The 21,220-nt window shown below is 43.1% G+C and overlaps 1 protein-coding gene across 2 annotated transcripts in view; it reads right to left on the bottom strand.

Annotated features, from left to right (window-relative positions):
• Positions 1-8,954: 8,954 nt before the first annotated feature.
• PRRT1 (proline rich transmembrane protein 1) overlaps positions 8,955-21,220 on the bottom strand; it is a 46,952-nt gene continuing 34,686 nt past the window's right edge. Inside the window, exons 3-4 of one of the 2 annotated variants that reach the window (XM_060759529.2) lie at positions 19,654-19,779; positions 8,955-15,074 (exon numbers count right to left, since the gene is read on the bottom strand). In XM_060759529.2, coding sequence (XP_060615512.1) covers positions 14,898-15,074; positions 19,654-19,779 — 303 coding nt within the window. In that variant the 3' untranslated portion in view covers positions 8,955-14,897. Of the gene's footprint in view, positions 15,075-19,653; positions 19,831-21,220 lie in introns of both variants that reach the window. The other variant, XM_060759528.2, reaches the window with a different exon arrangement.

Below are 21,220 nucleotides of genomic sequence, written 5' to 3'. Positions count from 1 at the left end.
ATGCCCTTAGCATTTAGGGGATTATTATAATGTGAACTTTGCATTTGAAGGGCAACGGAATGAGGATGCTCATCTCTAACTAACTTTCACCACAACACCAGTTGATGAGCTACTGATGACTGGCACTGCTCGTTCGCTTCCTCGACTTCCTGCTACACGGCAGTGATAGCAGCTTCCCCCGAGAAAATTCCTTGTGAGAGCTACGTGCCTTGTAATCTTACTTTCCGGTTAACCCTCCTACAGGGCCTTCTTTCACCATTATTTCCTATTCAAAATGACATTTCAAGGTGGACGGGCTGAAATGTACAAGGTTCTTCAGTAATGACATGGCTGAATGGGGATTTGAACGTTGGGAGTTCCACACTGTTCAGTGCATCATGCCCTCCTTTAAAATGAGGATATAGTTTTTCCTCCATATTTGAAGTTTTGACTTTTGCAAATTTGATTATTCAAAGATTTGATTAAGATGTTGTCTTTAGTAATCTGTAGGTCCTCCGGGGTGGTGCTATGGTCAACTTCTTCCTGAGATTTGTAGAGGGAAGACCTTTCCAGGAATCTCTAGATCTTCAAGTGTGATTCTATGCTAGGCTTCCAATTAAAGTTGGCCATCAAGTCATCCTAAACAGTGTTTCTCAACCTTCCTAATGCCACGATCCCTTAATATAGTTTCTCATGTTGTGGTGACCCCCAACTACAAAATTATTTTCGTTGCTACTTCATAACTGTAGTTTTGCTACTGTTGTGAACCATAATGTAAATATCTGATATGCAGGACATATTTTCATTCACTGGACCAAATTTGGCACAAATACACCTGAATTTGAATATTGGTGGGGTTATGAGGAATTGATTTTGTCATTTGGGAGTTGTAGTTCCTGGGATTTATACTTCATCTGCAATTAAAGTGCATTCTGAACTCCCATCAATGATGGAATTGAACCAAACTTGGCACACAGAACTCCCATGACTGATAGAAAATACTAGAAGGGTTTAGTGGGCATTGACCTTGGGTTTTGGAGTCGTAGTTTACCTACATCCAGAGAACATTGTGGACTCAAATAATGATGGATACTCAATATGCCCAAATGTCAACACTAGTGGAGTTTGGGGGAAATAGACATTTGGGAGTTGTAGTTGCTGGGATTTATAGTTCACCTACAATCAAAGAGAATTCTGAACCCCACCAATGATATAATTGGGCCAAATTTCCCACACAGAACCCCTATAACCAACAGAAAATGTTTTTCTGATGGTCTTTGGCTACCCCTCTAACACCTCCCTCGCGACCCCCCCCCCCCCAGGAGTCCTGACCCCCACGTTGGGAAACACTGTCCCAGAAGATATTGAAATTCATGGACAGTTGTCCTGTCAGATAAACAAACAAATTAACAAATTCTTTGCTTGGAGTTTTTCACTTTTACAGGGGGAGGGGGGTCCTGTGCCCCCAATCCCAGCGAATGTAACAAATGTGACTTTGTTACATTCACTGCAATTATTAATTTAAGTTTTCTGAGTAAACACAGACATTCATGCCTAACATGGAATTTGGCATCCTAAGGGGATTTTGCTGTTTTGCCATTGTTTAAAAATAAGCATGTTTATAGCCATTATGGATAAATGGAAAGACTTCAGAAGTGTGTGGGATGTGCTTGGTGGAATTTCAGCAGCCAAAGGACGCCTGCGTTGGATTCCCAGTGTGAAGGGAGCAAAAGCAAGTGCCCCACACGCTTCTGTCTTTGTTGCATGTGCAAGAGAACTCCCTGTATTTTGTGCTTCTGAAATTAGACCATGGAAGTGACTAATTGTATTTGAAACAACTCTGGAGAAGTCAGCATCCTCATACTGAACAGCCTTCATCACGTTTCAATACAGAGCTTTCATCTATGTGTGTGTGTGTGTGCTTGCATTTGTAAGACATTGCTTACCCATTGCAAAGCTTAGCTAGAAAACTGCAGAAATTTCTGCAGAAGCTGCAGAAATTTGGGGCACACAATCAGTGTTTCCGTGTGAAAGGTATCTTTAATGTTTGTCACCTTTTTTCCTTTTCTCCCCCAGTTAGGAAAAATTGGAAAATTGCCCAATTTGAGGCAGAGGGATGCATTTTCACAGCTCTCTTTAAAGAATCCTATTCCCTTTGAGGCTATTGGCTCATTTAGTTCCAATTAGCTTGGGTACCCGGTGTTGCCCAGGATATTAGAAGTCATTTTTTTTTATTTAACAAAATGCATTAGGTTGTGGGTGAACTACAACTCACATCATGCCAGGTTAACCCCCTGAAACTATATCAATATATCAAGTTTGTCCTGTTGGGCAAATTTGCTTTAGATACATCATCGGTGGGGTTCAGTTTTCTCTTTGGCTGCAGGGTAAACTACAACTCCCACCATGGTGAATCAGTACCATCAAATCCCTCCAATATAGTTAGTTGGTCATGAGGGTTCTGTGTGCCAAGTTAGGTCCAGGTTCATCATTAGTGGGATTCGGAGTGCTCTTTGATTGCAGGTGAACTATAAATCCCAGTACCTACAACTAATAAATGTCAAGGCAAAATCCCTCCAAAACCCACCAGAATTCAAATTTTGGATATGCGTGCCAGATTTGTTGCAGATCCATTGTTGTTTGCGTTCACAGTGCTCTCTGGCTGTAGGTGAACTATAATTCCTATAAATCAAGGTGAATTTCCCCCAAAGTCGTCCTGTATTTTGTTTGTTTGTTGTCGTGGTGTTTTTGTGTGCCACATTAGGTCCAGGTCCATCATTGGTGGAGTATGGAGTGCTGTTTGATTGCAGGTGAACTATAAATCCTAGTACCTACAACTAACAAATGTCAAGACCGATTCCCCCCAAAATCCACCAGTATTCAAATTTTGGCATTTTGGGTATGCATGCCAGATTTGTTGCAGGTCCATCCAGCTCTCTGGATGTAGGTGAACTATAATTCCTATAAATCAAGAAGGACTTCCCCCTAAGCCCTCCTGTATTTTTTGTTAGTTGTAGGGGTTCTGTGTGCCAAGTGAGCTCCAGGGCCATTGTTGGTGGTGTCCAGAGTGCTCTTTGGTTGCAGGTGAGCTATAAATCCCAGTACAACGGCTATAAATCAAGGTGAATTTCCCCCAAACCTCTCCACTATTTTTCTTAGGCCATGAGGGTTCTGTGGTCCAGGTCCATTGTCAGTGGGCGTCTCAGTGAGCTGACTTGATGCAGGGTGAATCACAACTTCCATCATGCGGAGTCCATCCCCCAAACTCCTTCAGAACTTCCTGACTGTGTGTGCTGTTCAGCAGTGGAACTCTCTGCACCAGAGTGTGGTGGAGGCTCCCTCTTTGGAAGCTTTTAAGCAGAAGCTGGATAGGCATCTGTCAGGGGTACTTTGAATGCTTTTTGGCAGGGGGTTGAACTGGGTGGCCCACAAGGTCTCTTCCAACTTTATGATTCTACATTTTCACTTGTATTATGTGTATAGTTTTCTACAACCTCAGTTGGTGGAAGGGCTAAAAGAAACACTGGAAACAGCATACAATTGTACAAAAACAATGAACATATATATGCTATGACTAGCTGTACCTGCCATGCGTTGCTGTGGCCAATCCCCCCCCCCCCCCGTCTCTTCTTTCTTTCTCTCCTTCCCTCACTCCCTCCCTCCTTCCTTCCCTTTTTTCTTTCTTTCTCTCCTTCCTTCCTTCTCTTCTTCTTCCCTCCCCCCCCAACCTTTTCTGTCCCTTCCCCTTTCTCCCCTTTCTTCCTTCTCTACCTATTCTTGGACTGCCAACTTCCAGTCTACCTACCTACCTACCTACCTACCTATCTCTATCTAAACTATCTATCTGGAGGATTGCTGGGAGCTGCAGTCCAGGAATAGGAAATTGGCAATATGCAGGGATTGGGATGCTCTCAAAGAAATCCAAGGAGAAGAAAGCTTGCAGCTTGGAAGCAGTGCATTTGGATCCTCCTTCTCTCCTAAAGGGCCTGGTCTAGGGGACGCTGGGAGCTGTAGTTCGGAAGAGAGTGTCGATATGCTGTTGTATGTTTTGTTTGCCGGGGGAGTCGTTTTAGCACATGTGCTGTAACATCTTTTTGCTTTTTTGGCTTTTTTAAGTCCCTTCCACTGTGTTTTTCAGTGCTTGTATGAGTGATGGTCTTCACTAGCAGAGGGTAGCTACATATCTACAACTAGCTTTTCCCTGCCATGCGTTGCTATGGCCCATGTGTGTGTACATGTGTGTGTATGTATTTGTGTATATCTGTATATATATGTGTTTGCATATATATGTGTGTGTGTGTGTGTGTGTGTGTGTGTAATGTTCATTTGTGGGATTAACAGAACTCAGAAACCACTGGACGAATTGACACCAAATTTGGACACAAGACATCTATCAGGCCAACAAGTGACTATCACTCATAAAAACACTGAAAAACACAGCAGAAGGGACTTAAAAAGCAACTCCCCAAAAATACATTACAATGCATACGCAAAACCACACACACATATACACACATCTATGCATATGAATCCGGTGGCGCAGTGGGTTAAAGCACTGAGCTGCTGAGTTTGTTGATTGAAAGGTTGCAGGTTCGATTCTGGGGAGCGGCGTGAGCTTCCGCTGTCATCCCTAGCTTCTGCCAACCTAGCAGTTCGAAAACATGCAAATGTGAGTAGATCAATAGGTACCGCTCCGGCGGGAAGGTAACGGCGCTCCATGCAGTCATGCCGGCCACATTGGAGGTGTCTACGGACAACACTCGCTCTTCGGCTTAGAAATGGAGATGAGCACCACACCCCAGAGTCAGACATAACTGGACTTAATGTCAGGGGACTACCTTTACCTATGCATATATACACACAAAACACATTCACAGAAAGGGGGAAGGAAGGAAGAGAGAGAAGGAGGCAAAGAAGGTGGGAAGGAGAGAAAGAAGGAAAGAAAGAAAAGTAGGAAAGGAAGGAAGGAGGGAAGGAGAGAAAGAAGGGTAGAGAAGGAAGGGAGAAAGAGGGAAAGAAGAAGGGAAGGAAAGAAAGAAAGGTAGAGAAGGAAGGAGAGAAGGAAATAAAGTGAAAGAGGGAAGGAAGGAGAGAAGGAACGAAAAAGAGAAAGGGGGGGGGGGGGAAGGAAGGAAGGAAGGAAAGAGACACGGAAGGATGGAACCAAAGAGCAAAGGAAGCAAGAAAGGTAGAGAAGGAAGAAAGAAGAAGGGAAAGAAAAAGAGGGAAGGAATGAAGGGGGGGGGGGGGAGGGAGAGAAAGAAAGAAAGAAAGAAGGAGAGAAAGAGGGAGGGAAGGTTGGCCACAGCAACGCGTGGCAGGTACAGCTAGTGTGTGTGTGTGTGTGTGTGTGTGTGTGTGTGTATAGTTTTGCACATGCGTTGTAATGTATTTTTTGTTTTTTGGCTTTTTAAATCTCTTCTGCTGTTTTTTTTTTTGTGTGTTTTTATGAGTGATGGTCACTTGTTGGCCTGATATGTGTATTGTGTCCAAATTTGGTGTCCATTCATCCAGTGGTTTTTAAGTTATGTTAATCCCACAAACGAATGTTACATTTTTATTTATATAGATTTTATCGTGTGGATAGGATTTGGATATTTCCAATGGATGGATGGTCTGTTTAGTTGGAGAGGGAGAAATCAGGCCTGTACATGACCCTAGTTTTTTATTATTAATTTCTTGAAAAAGGGCTCAGAGCAACACTGCTTTGGTGCATTGGCGGCGGGAGCCAGGTGATGTATTCTTAGGGAAGGTTCTGCTACAGCCAAAAAGCCGCAGTTCCCCCTTGCTGTGATTATTGTGGGTTTTTCCAGTTCCCTCCCAGCTCTCCCCCAATCTCACTCTCCTTCCCTGGGGCTGTCACATGCCCAGCTATCACTTTGAATCCATATATACCCCTCTTGCTGTTTCTAAGCAACCATCTCCTGAGAGACTGCAGAGCTACCAATGCTCAGAGTGGGGGTGGTAAACCAAAGGGAAAGGATTTAGGGAGGGGTGAGCAAATCTGTTTTGGGTGGCAGGAGGTAAAGGTATGGCAAGGGGAGGGGGAGCGAGAGAGAAGAGCGGAAAGCTGCATTTTCTTTATTTTGCCTTGCCTGCAATCAGAGAACTGAGCAGGGAAAGGGAGATGGGGTTGAGATGTTAGGATGAAGTGGGGAGATGCATCTCCTGTGTCCAACTCGAGACTGTTGGCCAGATCTGTCCCTCCACATCAGTGCATGTGTTCCTCCAGATGCTGGACTACAACTCCAGTATTCCTCGTCATTAAACGTCTTACTTACTTAAGCAATCCCTTGTTGTCCAAGTATTTATTTATTTGTTTGTATTGCCGAAGGCTTTCATGGCCGGAATCAGTGGGTTGTTGTAGGTTTTTTCGGGCTATATAGCCATGGTCTAGAGCAGTGGTTCTCAACCTGGGTTCCCCAGATGTTTTTAGCCTACAACTCCCAGAAATTCTAACAGCTGAGATTTCTGGGAGTTGTAGGCCAAAAACATCTGGGGAACCCAGGTTGAGAACCACTGGTCTAGAGGCATTCTCTCCTGACGTTTCGCCTGCATCTATGGCAAGCATCCTCAGAGGTAGTGAGGTCTGTTGGAACTAGGAGAAAGGGTTTATATATCTGTGGAATGACCAGGGTGAGACAAAGGACTCTTGTCTGCTGGAGCTAGGTGTGAATGTTTCAACTGATCACCTTGATTAGCATATAATGACCTGATTTGTTTGTTTGTTTGTTTATTTCATATACTTGTACCGTGCCCTTCTCACTCCCAAGTGGGGACTCAGGGTGGTCTCACAGCAAACACCATTCGGTGCCATCATAATGATAAGAACAATCAACAAATTCATTGAAACAAAACATTAAATAAACCATTGTTAAAACACGCCAATTAAAATCCGGGTCCAGGTCAATTCATTGTCACTTATGTCTTCTTCATACAAGCCGCTGTTCAATGGTCGAATGCAAGCTCCCACTGATCAAGTCTTGAGTTTCCTTCTAAAGGATTGGAGGGAGGTGGCCAGTCAGATGTCTTTGGGGAGGGAATTCCACAGACGGGGAGCCACTGTTGAGAAGGCCCTGTCTCTCGTCTCCACCAATCACGTTTGTGATGGCGGGGGGGATCGTAATGTTGGTGGACAGGAAAAGAAATTTAAAATGGGCTTAAAGCCAACCTTTAGAACTGTGGCATTGACACTGAGATCTGGGAAGCCCTGGCCCTTGAGCACTCTAGCTGGAGGTCAGCTGCGACCAGCAGTGCTGCAGAATTTAAAGAGGCATGAATTGAGAGCAAAAGGGAGAAACGTGCCAAGAGGAAGGCCTGTCAAACCAGTCCTAACCAGGACTGCCTTCCACCTGTATGATGTCCTTCCAAGCGTAGGGTTTTGGTGGTGGGTCCGTAGGTGTTGTATGTCAGCCTGTGATTGTATCTGATGTTCATGATGGGAATGATGTTCCTGATGGTGGGCCTGGGTCTGTTGGCAATGGGGATGAGGGTTTGCTTGGGCAAGTTAGGCTCAGATGAGAGGTCCGAGCTGTCTCAGGAAGATTCAAAAGGTCACATTCCTGGGAGAGACCCTCTATAGTCTTTCTCAGAGCAACTGTTTGGAGATTATTTGTCAGGTGCAGAAGTTAATGAAAGTTTAGATAGAAAGTAAGGCTTTTGTAAACAGAGTGCTCAATGCAAAGAAAATCAGTTCATTTACAGTAATAGAGAGATAAGAAACCTTTATCTAGTGGCAAGGTCAAGAGAAATGCCTTCCTTTCAGTTTTGAGATTGGGAAAACCTTAAATTGATTCATGGGAAAGAGTTGCCTCAGTTGGGCCAACACTGGAATTTCATGATGGTCTTGCTTTCAAGTGTCCTTTGTTTCATGTACCAAGTTTTTGCAAAAGCTCCTGATTTGTTTATTGGATTTTTCATGCTGCCTCATTTCACGGATTCTTGTGCCTTGTTTCATGGATTGTGGTTCCAATGGATCTTATTTTGCCTTGAATCTCATGGACGATCCTTTGTTTTGGGAACTTTACTGTTTTGCTCATTTTACTGCTTTGCCTACATATATTCTTCAATAAAGTGTGTGCTGATTTTACCAAGCAGGAGTGGTGTTTAAGATCAGAAGTGTTCCTGCTCAGCTGTACGACAGGCATACAATAACAACAATAGCCGCAGCAGCAGTAGTAACAACAACAACAACAACAACAACAACATCACTATCTCTCCTTCAAGGGCACCCAAATGAGAGGCTCTTTTGTATGAAGTACTGTGGAGCCCTATTCTTGATCTGTATATTCTTCCACAGTGAGGACATTGGCTTCCAGATGCAAGACAATGTTCAATGAGAGGCTGAGCTTCTCGTATGCTTCTGCAAAGGTGTTTAGAGTGGCTTGTAGGTCTTCTGAATGTGCACAGACTATGTTATCATCAGCATATTGGAGTTCTATAACAGGTGTTGCTTTGACCTTGGTTTTGGCTTTCAAATAGCTTGCCATCTGTCTGATAGATTATTTTCACTCTGGTGGGAAGCTAGAGCCGATGGGAATTATGACAGTAGCATCCGGAAAGCTACAGTTTGTTTAGTCAGGAGAGCGGGATTTGAATTTAGTAACAAGGCTTGTGGATACAATGTCTGGCTTTAAAATCCTCTTTAACCTTTCCCCAACCTCAGAGCCACAAGAGCTGTTGGGCTGCCATTCCCATCATCCCCAATACTTATGGAGGAAAATCAAAAGTGAAGAGATTTGTCATTCAATACCATCCTGGGACCCAAACTAAAAACTAAAGAGCACCATCCACTATGTAAACAATTATAGTTGGCTCTCTGTATCAATTGATTCTTCATCTAGGATCCAATGACCTTTTGGAGTCAATCATAAGGTGCATTTGGCCCTCGATGACAATGAGTTGGACACTCCTGCCCTATGAGGAAACACCTCCCCTCCTCTTAAGAGTCATCCCAAACAAAGTCAGCAGCCATCTTGATAATCCAAGTGTCTTTATTAAGTTATAGAGATTCTGTAATCATGTCACTTGCAAACAGTAGTATAATATAATCACGGAGTCCAACATCTGAGAAAAAAGAGGGAGGGGAGGAATGGATTGTTCATGTGACAGAACAGCGGGTTTGGCACACTTTGGGGAAAGGGCAGGCACTGGAAACGAAAAGTAGATCAGCCCCATTTTTTTGCATCCTCCCTTCCCTTTCAGTCTCCCTTGTGCCCCCCAGTTTGTGATCTGAACCAGCGCATGGGATGCTGTCTTTGGAAGACCAGCAGGGTTTGATTCCCAGAGGGTGAAAGACCAACTCCATGTTTATGCCCATAGACCGAAAGTGTTGTTTTGCTTTCCTGGAAACTCACTGCAGTTTGTGGAGCTCTGCTTTTGAGTGGCACAGATTGAAATGCTCACTCACTTATGTGCCCTTGTCTCACCTTGCATGTGTTTTCATTCATAACATTATGGACTGTGTGGAATGAGGTCACGTTTCTGCATTTTCTCTACAAAGCAGAGTAGACACATTCCCTGCATAGAGTAAGCTTGCATCCCAGGAAGAAATGTTTAATATCATCCTTTCCTTGCTAGCTTACTTTATGTAAGCACCTCTGTATTGAGGGAATACTGAATAATATGCTTATCCTGGAGGTGGTACAGAACAGAATTGTGCCGCATTACATGCCATGATACAACAGACTATCTCTGCAACTCAAAGAATAGAAGAATGGACTGTAGCTTTTCAGTCTTAAAGCGGGAATTGCCAGTTTGGAATCCCAGCCGAAAGGCTGCCTACCATCTCTGTACTTCCTCTAGCTCAGTGTTTCTCAACCTTCCCAATGCCGCGACCCCTTAATACAGTTCCTCCTGTTGTGGTGACCCCCAAACATAAAATTATTTTAGTTGCTACTTCCATATCTGTAATTTTGCTACTGTTCTGAATCGTAATATAAATATCCAATATGCAGGACATATTTTTACTCACTGGACCAAATTTGACACAAATACCTGATTAATTAACTAATTAATTAATGTGATTTAATATTTTAAATGTATGCTATTATTGGATTTTATTATGTGTACATTGGAGGCATCAAATTTTTGCCAGCTGGAAGCCACCCTGAGTGCACCCCCACCCGCCCCCGGTAGGGTACAAATATCTGAAATAAATAAATAAATACGCTCAAATTTGAATACAATTTGATTTTGTCATTGGGAGTTATAGTTGCTGGGATTTATAGTTAACCTACAATCAAAGAGCATTCTGAACTCCACCAATGATGGAATTGAATCAAACTTGCTACATGGAACTCCCATGACCAACAGAAAATACTGGTAGCGTTTGGTCATCATTGACCTTGAGTTTTGGAGTTGTAGTTCACCCACATCCAAAGAGCACAGTGGACTCAAACTATGATGGATCTGGACAAAGCTTGGCATTAATATTCAATATGCTCTAATGTGAGCACTTGTGAAATTTGGGGGAAATAGACCTTGACATTTGGGAGTTGTAGTTACTTGGCTTTATAGTTCACCTGTAATCAAAGAGCATTCTGAACCCCACCAACGACAGAATTAGGCCAAACTTCCCACACAGAAACTCCATGACCAAAAGAAAATACTGTGTTTTCTGATGGTCTTTGGCGACCCCTCTGACACCCCTCACAAGCCCCCCACCATGGGTCTCAACTCCCAGGTTGAGAAACACTGCTTTCTAGCTGCTTTCTATTTATTACAGTTTCATCTCAGCTTTCCTCCAAAGAGCCCCTTTGCTTAACCCCACACAACAATCCTGTGAGGTAGGCTGGATTAAAATATAACCTTGAACTTTGTAGTGGTGTGGGCCTTTGAACCCTTGTTTATGCCTCTATTTCATACACAATCCTCCTTTCTTTGCAAGGTCTATTTAGGATGCAGAAGCAGTGAAATGTGGGTCCCTTGCATGTCGTCTTCAGAGGAGCTGTCTACCCTGCCATTGTGTCCAGACCAGATCTTAATACGTTGTACAAATCACTCCAGCCTCACCCTTGATTCTCTCTTTGATCAGATAGTACTCACTAATTGCAAACATCACACCGTGAATCAATGGTCAATCACATATTTCATTGCAAAGGCCACCCTGCCATGTTTGTCCATTTTCTTTCTAACAATATTTTTGTGCCATTTCCCATTTTTATCTCCTTTAAAATCGCCTTGGCTTCTTTCAGAGGACTTGGGGTTGGGTCTCCTTCATATAAGTTTCCCTTTCCCACCCATTTTCTCCTTTAAAAACATCCTTGGAGTGCATTGTTACATTGGCTTTGTGTCCAAGGAGCGTCCACTGTGGCAGCAGAGAAAATATACCTATCTTATCTATCTTATCTATCTATCTATCTATCTATCTATCTATCTATCTATCTAATCAAAGTGAAAATATGTTATGTGTATGTGTGGCTGAGAAGCCCACTTCCACAAACATCTTTAACCCACAGTGCTGAGGAGCCACCAAAAGCCCTTTCTCCAATGACATTACAAGTTACAGTGAGCCGACAGACATCCTTACTCTCTCCACTGGTGTGGAATTTGCATGCTCCCGTCCACTACCTCTCCCTTAACCCTTTCCTACACTTTTCAATCCTGTCTGCACAACAAACAGAGCACAACTAATCAGCAACTAAACACGCTGGAGGAGTTTGGGGGATTGCCTCCATATGATGGAAGTTGTGGTTCACCCTTCATCAAGTCAGAGCACTGTGACCCCTACTGACAATGGACCTGGACCACAATTGGTACACAGAACCCCCATGACCAATGAAAAATACTGGAGAGGCTTGAGGGGAATTCACCTTGCTTTATAGCCATTGTAGGTACTGGGATTTATAGTTCACCTGCAATCAAAGAGCACTCTGGACAGCACCAAAAATGGCTCTGGACCTAACTTGGCATGACCAACAAAAACTTCCATGACCAACAAAAAATGCAGGAGGGCTTTGGGGGAAGTTCACCTTGATTTATAGGAATTATAGTTCACCTACATTCAGAGAGCACTGTGAATGCAAACAATGATGGATCTGCACCAAATTTGGCACATCTACCCGATATTCTAAAATTTAAATACTTGTGGGTTTGGGATGGAATTGTCCTTGACATTTGTTAGTTGTAGGTACTGGGATTTATAGTTCACCTGCAGTCAAAGAGCAGGGACTGGTCCACCATGGTGGGAGTTGTAATTCACCCTACAGCTGGAGAGCATACCGATGCTGCAAACTCGCCCAACATGACAAACTTTAGTAAGTACTGATGGAGTTTCAGGGAGCTAATCTGGCATAATGTGAGTTGTAGTTCACCCACAACCTTAAGCATTTTGTACAATTACAAAAATGATTTCTTCTAATAACCCAGGCAACACTTGGTAACCAAGCTAGTATATAAATAAACATCAATATCTAAGTCAACATTTAAAGCTATTCTTTGTTGCAACCCTTACAAACTTATCTCCTCAGATTACTGTCAGAACGGCATATAGGTCCCCTGGGCGCTTCGTATCTTATCCAATAGTGTGTGTTTTCCTATTGGATACTAAAATCTGGACAGTCAAATCCCATTATGTACAATAACATAGGAAAATTGTGCCCCTTATATCATAAAATGACAAATTCAAGAGTTGCTTTTGGGGTACTTATTTCTACAGTGGATATGGAGAGCTGACTGTATATCATAATCTACCTGAAGCATTTAGAGCAGGATGGGAACGCATAAGGATTTAAATAATGTTCATTTTCCCCACACAACAAAAGGGAAAATGCTCAGTGGAAGAACATACGGGTGTGTAATGAAGTGTGTAAGAAAGGAAACTGAGTGTTTTCTAAGAAACTGAAAAGCAGAGAGGCGTTAAGGCTGAAAAGAGCATCTTGGAATAGGTGGCGGAAGTATTTATATGCCTTAGGTTCATGTGGTTATATGAGAATGCATGCCCAGGGTGGAACACATCTCACCACGCTAAAATAGTGGTTGTTCTTAATGCCACATTATCACAGGATGTCTACGCCCTACACCACTGGAAAAATTACACTGTTTAGCCAGTATTGCACCACTGACATCCACCGGAAAGTAGCAGCCAATAGGGCTGGGCGGTTTCGTTCATTAATTTCGTAATTCGTTATTGATTCGTATTTAAATTAGCTTACGATCCGATATTGAGCCATGCAGGAGCAACTAAAAATCGAAACGAATTTTTCAATTTATTTCGTAATTGTTTCGTAATTGGTTCGAAATCGTTTCGAAATCGTTTCGAAATTGTTTCGTTATTATTTCTGTATGTCTGGTGCAAGTTTTATAGTTGTTGTTTTTTTTATCAGTGATAAAAAAATAAATTATCACACCAACAGTCAACAACAGAGGGAGAGGGAAGCTTCAGAAGTTCCCCCTGTCCCATTTGGAGGTTTTTTTTAGCGTATTGCGCAATCGCGTCCGCCATTAACGAATCAATTCAAAATTTACGAAATTTCGTAAATAAAAGAAAAATTCGGAATTCTTTTAAAAAACGAAACGCAATGGACCCCCTAAAAACGAAACGAGTTTAGAAACAATTTTTTCCGTTGTTACCCAGCCCTAGCAGCCAATAATAAAAGGGCCAAGGCAGTGACATCTCCAGCCCATCCTCTGTTCGGATATCAGCCAACACGGCAAAGACATAGTTTTCTAAGATCTACAGAGATACTTGTAGGAACACCTCAGCAAGTGAGAGTCCAAAAGTGGCAGGCTAAAATCTGGAACCTCAATCAGTGACTGATACCAGATGAGAAACTCTCCCCTGAGCACACAGAAGACTGGGCAACTTGGAAGGCGCCAAACAGACTGCGCTCTGGCACCACGAGATGCAGAGCCAACCTTAAGAAAAGGGGCCACAAAGTGGAGTCCATGACACGCGGGTATGGAGAAGAGCAAACCACAGACCACCTCTTACAATTCAACCTGAGCCCTACCACATGCACAATGGCGGATCTTCTTATAGCAAAACCAGAGGCACTCCAAGTGGCCAGCTACTGGTCAAAGGACATTTAATAGAATGCCAAGTCTGTTTAACTCTGTGTTGTTTAAATACATTACAACTGTACCCTTGGCTCGCTCCTGATACGATAAATAAATGTGGTTATATTAACTGAACTGTGACCTTAGCTATGTAAAAAAGGTCGAAGACTAGGTGAATTTCGGAAGCAATTGTGCCTTTCACACCTGAAACAAGAGCCAAAAGCACAGAGCAAGATCTTATTATATACTTAGGCAGCAGGAAGAATTGGAGTAGAAAAACAAAACAAAACAAAAACAGGGAGGCAGAGAGAATCAACCCCTTTCCTTAAATATTGGGTCACCTCACCCACCATTGAAGCAAAGTCCCAACTCAGGAAGGGGCAAAATGTTGAAAGGGAGAAATAATTTTCTCAGAGGCTGTGGCAGATTGTGAGAGGCAGGGCCCTCTGAAACGTCCAGCCAAGCAATCTTGGATGGAAAAAAGGCAGATCTTAAACCAAGACTTTGGACATGCAAATGCAGCAGAAACAGACATGGGCACAGGAGATGGAGCCTCCAATTCAGGAAGGAAGGAATGTGTAGAGTGGGGGACCCCTAAAGGATCCTTGCAAGGAACTGATGGTGGGAAGAACATGTTGCTAGGAAGCTGGAGATTCAGAGATGGAGCAATGTCAGCTTTCCATCTCATCTTCGACGTCTGGAAGCCGTTCGCTGAGGAAGTACCACTAACGGGGCCGACGGGGAGATAGTTGCCAAGCTTTTCGAGTGCCGTTGGCAGGGAAGAGGAGACAGTTGCTAAGGACCGCTGGGGAGTACGGTTGCCAACGACCATCCTTGGGAGCGATGGTGGCCAGGGTTTCTCAGGGCTGTCGACGCCAGCTGATGGGGGGCTGGAGCAGGACGGCGGCAAGGGTCGGCTGCTAGGGGTCCCAATCGTTGTCGTGATGCTGGGCGGCGATGATGATCACCACGGTCAGGATGGTGCACAGCACCATGGCGGCAATGCCCACCGCTAGGCTGATGAAGGAGAAGTTGCGGGCCTCCCGCGAGGCGATTTCGGCAGATACGATGTCACCACGGGCGACGGCAGTCCGGACCTGAGGTCAAGAGAGGCAGATATGTCAAAGAGGATATGGTGTGCCTAACATAGCAGGGTTATAATCATAGAATCATAGAGTTGGAAGAGACCACATGGGCCATCTAGTCCAACTCCCTGCCATGCAGGAAAAGTGTGGCGTAATGAAAATTACGCGTAGTTCATGTCTTTACCAATCCACACACTGTCTTGCTAGAGAAAATATATGAAACACAGATGTTCAGTAAAGAATGAGTTGTTTACTCTTTGTTATGCAGAGCAAAATATATACAGTCATGTGAACAGTTCTCAAAGGACACAATGTCCTTTAAGAAAAATTAAATTGGTCCTTGAGTGTCCATGTGAAGGATCTCCTTCCAGCAGCTCAGAAGCAGAAAATATACTAACTTGTCTAGGCAAGGTCCTGCACAGAAAACCTAAACATGTAACTGTTGCCAAAACTCCCAGCCTCAGCTAGCATCCCTGGCATGTTTCACCCACACCTATGGCAGGCATCCTCAGAGGTTGTGAGGACCACACGACCTCTGAGGATGCCTGCCATGATGAAACGTCAGGAGAAAATGCTTCTGGAACATGGCATTACAGCCCGGAAAACACACAACAATCCAGTGATTCCAACCATAAAAGCCTTTGACAATACAAAGCAAGTATAAAAGAGGCAAAAACACACTCGGCGCCTTCGCCGGAGTCCTGATTTCTCTCCCAGCTTGACAAAATGGCTGCCAGCCTCCTCAAAGACCTGGATTATTTTCAGAACAAAGAAATAAAGCAATTGACTCTAGAGCACAAAATGTGTGCCTGTGTGGGAGGCGAGGGGCGCCCGCCAGACATGAACAGAGAACGTATTCAACATATGTTTCCAAGAAGTTCAAATCGTCTCTTTTTCCTTTTGTGTATTCTTTACATCCCCAACTTTTCTGTTGAGAAGAAAGGCAGCGTATTATTCAGTAGGTGGCAAGGGTTTCTAAGGACCGAACTGGCAAATCGACACTTGGCAACAAAGGAGCCAGATGGCTACTATCTCAGATCCATTGCCCAACTAGCAAGCAGAATGAAGCGGTTGCCTCAAGCAGTGCATTTTGCAAACAGCAGTATGGTGTTAGCTATTTAATTAACACAGTTGTGTTTTTGCTGAAAAGGATGGGTGGAGGCATGTGTATGTCTTTCTGCTTTGTGACAAAATAATTTGGTTGGGTTTGGGTTTATACCATCTTTGCATGAGTAGTATTTTTGGGGACCCTGGCCCTTGAGCACTCCAGCTGGAGGTCAGCTGTGACCAGCAGTGCTGTGGAATTTGAAGAGGCACGAATGGAGGGCGAAAGACAGAAACGTGCCAAAAGGAAGGTGTGTCAAGCCAATCCCGACTGGGACCGCCTTCCACCTGGAAACTAATGCCCTCACTGTGGGAGAACATGCAGGTCAAGAATAGGGCTCCACAGTAACCTATGGACCCACCGCCAGTACACCGATCTTGGAAGACAATCCTACTCAGAACACGAGGGATCGCCTAAATATTTTCTGGGGAAAGGATGACCTTTCAGATCGTAACCTTTTGGAAAACCAGAATCTTCAAAGCCTTTTTGGAAGCGTGACCTTTTGGAGATTAATTGGCATTCACACCATTTGGAACGATCATAACCTTTTTGTGAAGTATGATCTTCCTGAGAAGAGCTAACAACTTGCTTGAGTGAGTCTTCTCTTTAGTGGTATATATCCACTAGTATTCATGCAAGGCAAATTAGATTTCTCAGTTGTTAGACTGATATACCTGATTATCTGTTTGAACTGTTAGGAACAAAGATTATGCCAATGCACAAAATATACAGCAGATCTTCAAATATATTATTTCAGTTGCCCAAAAAATCTACTCTCACAGAAAATATATTTGATTTTAAATCATGCTCTCGAGAGACAAAATAAGTAGTCTTTGTTAAAAGTAACATAGTTACATAGTTAATCCGCCCTGAGTCCCTCCGGGGAGATAGAGCGGAATATACATAAAGTATTATTATTATTATTATTATTATTATTATTATTATTATTGGTTTGTTGTAGGTTTTTCAGGCTATATGGCCATGTTCTAGAAGCATTCTCTCCTGATGTTTCGCCTGCATCTATGGCAAGCATCCTCAGAGGTTGTGAGGTCCTGAAAAACCAACAACAACCCAGTGATCCCAACCAAGAAGGCCTTCGATAATATATATTATACATTATTATTATTATTATTATTATTATTATTATTATTATTACAAACTTCATGTATTCAGCATACAGGTGCATTGCTTAAGAGCTGAAAGTTTAAACAATAAGTTCTCTAAGGCACTCTGTTGCAGTCTCTTCTCTGTCTTATTGTCTAACCAATCACTATATTAAATATATAGTGATTGGTTAGACAATACACACACTCACTTCTAAAATACTAAAATATATTAAATACACACACTGACTTCTAAAATGGAGTCTCATGCCTGGATAGTCCCAGATCTGAGCATGTGGTCTGCAGTCGCTCCCAGAACCTCAAACATAGAGTTAAGGGAAAACTGCATACCAATACACACTTAATATAGTAAGCAATCTGAATTATACACATAACAGATAACTAGTATAGGAGGCTTGTAGAAGGTTGCTATTTCCAACAGTATTTGTTGTTCTGCTTTCAAGCATCTAAGGGCGCTTCCAGACAGCACTAAATCACGGGTTTTAGTGAGGAGCAAAAAATCCCAGGATTTCAGGAAAGGTCCACAGACAGACCTGTTGATCCTGGAATTTTTGTCTCCGTTGTCCAGAGTTGATACTTTGTTCTGAGATTTAGAGGCTCCCAAGATGGCCACAGCAGAATTTTCTTTAAAACCCGCGAGATGCAGGTATGTGGAGATTTGGTTATGCGGATCACCACAAAAGGCCAGAGAAACGGTTCCCTCCAAACATTTTATAAAGTTCCTGGCACACAAACAAAGAAGTGTCCCCTTATTTTTTAGGAAACGACCAGGAATCAGGAACAAGTGTCTAAAACCCAGGAACAAACCAACATAAAAAAAAATCCCGTGATTTCTGATTGCAGGGACATTTAGACATGTGAAGATCTGGATATTTGGATCAAAGCTGCAATATTCCCGCAAATTGAAATCTCGCTTTTTTGCCTTTTGTAGCGATTACTTCTGGGTTTACAAGGAATGGCGTCCAGCTGCGGAACGTTATGGGATAAAGGTACTGTCTGGATGGGCCCTGAATGTCTTGATTAGTCTCCATCCTGTTCAGCCTCAGATACGTCTTTGCTGTTAGAAATATTGAAGTTTATTTAAATTTATTTTATTTATTTAAAACTTTTGTATCCCGATCTTCTCTACCTCCGTAGAGGGACTCCGATCAGCAAGTTCTCCTCCTCCTTCTTTCTTTATTTATTTACAGTATTTATATTCCACCCTTCTCACCCACAGGGGACTCAGAGCGGATTACAATGCACCTATACATGGCAAACATTCAATGCCAATTAGGCATACAACATATATAGGCAGACATGCAGGCAATTTAACATTCCAGCTTTTCTGGCTTCATGAGGGTATGCTCGATTCCCGCCACAGGGGGAGCTGCTGCTTCACCGTCCATTTGTGACACCAAGTCCTTTGATGGAGTACTTCCTCATTCTTCTGCACGCTGCTGAAAGGTTTTATGGTGTCGTAAATTAGTTAAATTAGCCTCCCCCATAAAGTGGTACCTAAATTTCCTACTTGACAGATACAACTGTCTTTCGGGCTGCATAGGTTGACCGCAAGCCAGACTAATTGCCGGAAGCTCACTCTGTCCTGGGCTGGCTTCGAACTCAAGACCTCTCAGTCAGTAGTGATTTAATGCAGCTGGCTATCAGCTAGCTATGCCACAACCTGGTCTTCTTCCTCCTCCTCCTCCTCCTCTTCTTCTTCCTCTTCTTCTTCTTCTTCTTGCAGTTTGTCACTTTCATAAGAGTCCCATGCTCCTAACCTAGCAAATGTGGAAGGCTGACTTTTATACATTTTTTGTGTTTTGGGTCATTTCAGACTCTCCGTACCAATCTAGTTACCCACCAACTGTGTGCATAATAAGCACAGGGAACTAACCCCTGAGTGATCACACAGTTGGCGGGGACAAGGGATAGGGCCTTCTCAGTGGTGGCCCCGCGCACGTGGAATTCACTCCCCGGGGAAATTAGGTCATCTTCATCCCTCTTCTCCTTTAGAAGGTAGTTAAAAACATGGATGTGAGACCAGGCCTTTGGGTAATCTCTCCAGACTTGATAATGGCAATGAAGATAATTGCTATGGAAACAGATTATGGACAAGCTTAATAGAGTCGCCAACTACAGAACACTGTGAGACAACGGCCAGCAGACTGGCTTTCTCTTTTTAGTAGATTTTATTGTATTAATGTTTTAATTATTCATAATTCTTGATTTTGATGTATATTTTATTGTGTTTACTTGTAGGCATCAAATATGTGCCAGAGTCCCTCCCACGGGTTTTTAGAAGGGCAGGGTATAAATACCCGAAATAAATAAATAAATAAATAAATGTTCCTTTTCTACCCATCTCTTCCCCATTGCTCACCTGCACAGCTTTGATGATGGCAATGATGCCCGTTGGCCAGAAGCAGCAGATGGTGGTGAGGACAGCGATGGGAAGGTAGTCATGTGGAGGACGCCGTGGTTCCAGGATCGCAATGCCAGGGGTCACCTGTGTTGGGGACAAAGCAGGTGGTGGTGGTGGGTTGCCCTGAGGATATGGCTGGAATGAGGAGAGAGAGAAAATCCATGGTCACAGGAGGAGGCGTCTCCATCTTAAATTTCTCTCTACAGGTTGAATATCCCTTATCTGAAATGCTCGGGGACCAGAAGTGTTTTGGATTTTGGATTTTTTCCTAGATTTTGGGGGAAATCTTATAACACTGGTTCTCAGCCTGTGGGTCCCCGGATGTTTTGTCCTTCAACTCCCAGAAATACTAACAACTATGAAACTGGCTGGGATTTCTAGGCGTTGTAGGCCAAAACGCCTGGGGATCCACAGATTGAGAAATGTTGGAGAAGAGATCCAAGTCAAAACTACATTTGTTTATGTTTCATCTGCACTTTATAGACAGCTTGAAGGTATTTTTAGATAACGTTTTAAATAATTTTGCATATGAAGCAAAGTTTGTTGACAAGCTTAGATTTTGGAGTTCCAGGTAAGGGATATTCAGCCTAGAGTAAGGTAAGGAAAGAGTGACCTCCTCCCCAAGGATGTTTTGAGGCCCCCAAGAAAATGGAAATTTGAAGTAAAAATACTTCCAAAACTAATGAGATGTAATTTTGCATGTTTCTCCATACCTGAACTGTCTGAACCCTTTCCATCCTAAAGGACATTTCAGCAGGTGCTGTTTGTCATGCAATTGGATAATGACTTTAGTAAGGAGATGATCAGGATAATGTTTTTATGGCTTTGTAAGGTTTTTATATTATATGCTAATTGTTTTATTAGTGTTTTATAATTGTTTTAATTGTTTTATAATTGTTGAGGCATCGAATTGTTGCTGACTGTGAACCGCCTTGAGACACCTTCAGGCTGAGAAAGGCGGTATACAAATATGGTAAATAAATAAATCAGGTAACAAGCTAGACCTGTCAACATATCCTTTCTATACAATTTTACATATAGAATTATAGAATCATAGAGTTGGAAGAGACTTCGTGGGCCATCCAGTCCAACCCCATTCTGCCAAGAAGCAGGGAAATCGCATTCAAAGCACCCCCGACAGGTGGCCATCCAGCCTCTGCTTAAAAGCCTCCAAAGAAGGAGCCTCCACCACACTCCAGGGCAGAGAGTTCCACTGCTGAACAGCTCTCACAGTCAGGAAGTTCTTCCTAATGTTCAGGTGGAATCTCCTTTCCTGTAGTTTGAAGGAACTACCATGTAAGAACCCTCTCCAGTTTTCATGCTGCCAACTTTAAGAGAGGGACCTTCTTTGAACCAGAAGGAAAACAGTATATTGATGTTTGGAGGGGAAGGAGGTCTCTTTCTGAAACTAGTCATTGTTGTGCACCTTCAAGACACTTCTGACCTAGGGCAATCCTATCATGGAGCTTTCTGGGCCATATGTGTCCAGAGAGAATTTGCTTTGGCTTCCTTCTGAGGCTGAGAG

This window comes from Anolis sagrei, chromosome 2 (assembly GCF_037176765.1).
Source record: "Anolis sagrei isolate rAnoSag1 chromosome 2, rAnoSag1.mat, whole genome shotgun sequence".
NCBI lineage: Eukaryota > Metazoa > Chordata > Lepidosauria > Squamata > Dactyloidae > Anolis > Anolis sagrei.
The sequence above is the reverse complement of the archived record's forward strand: the minus strand, read 5'-3'. Positions and strand labels throughout refer to the sequence as shown.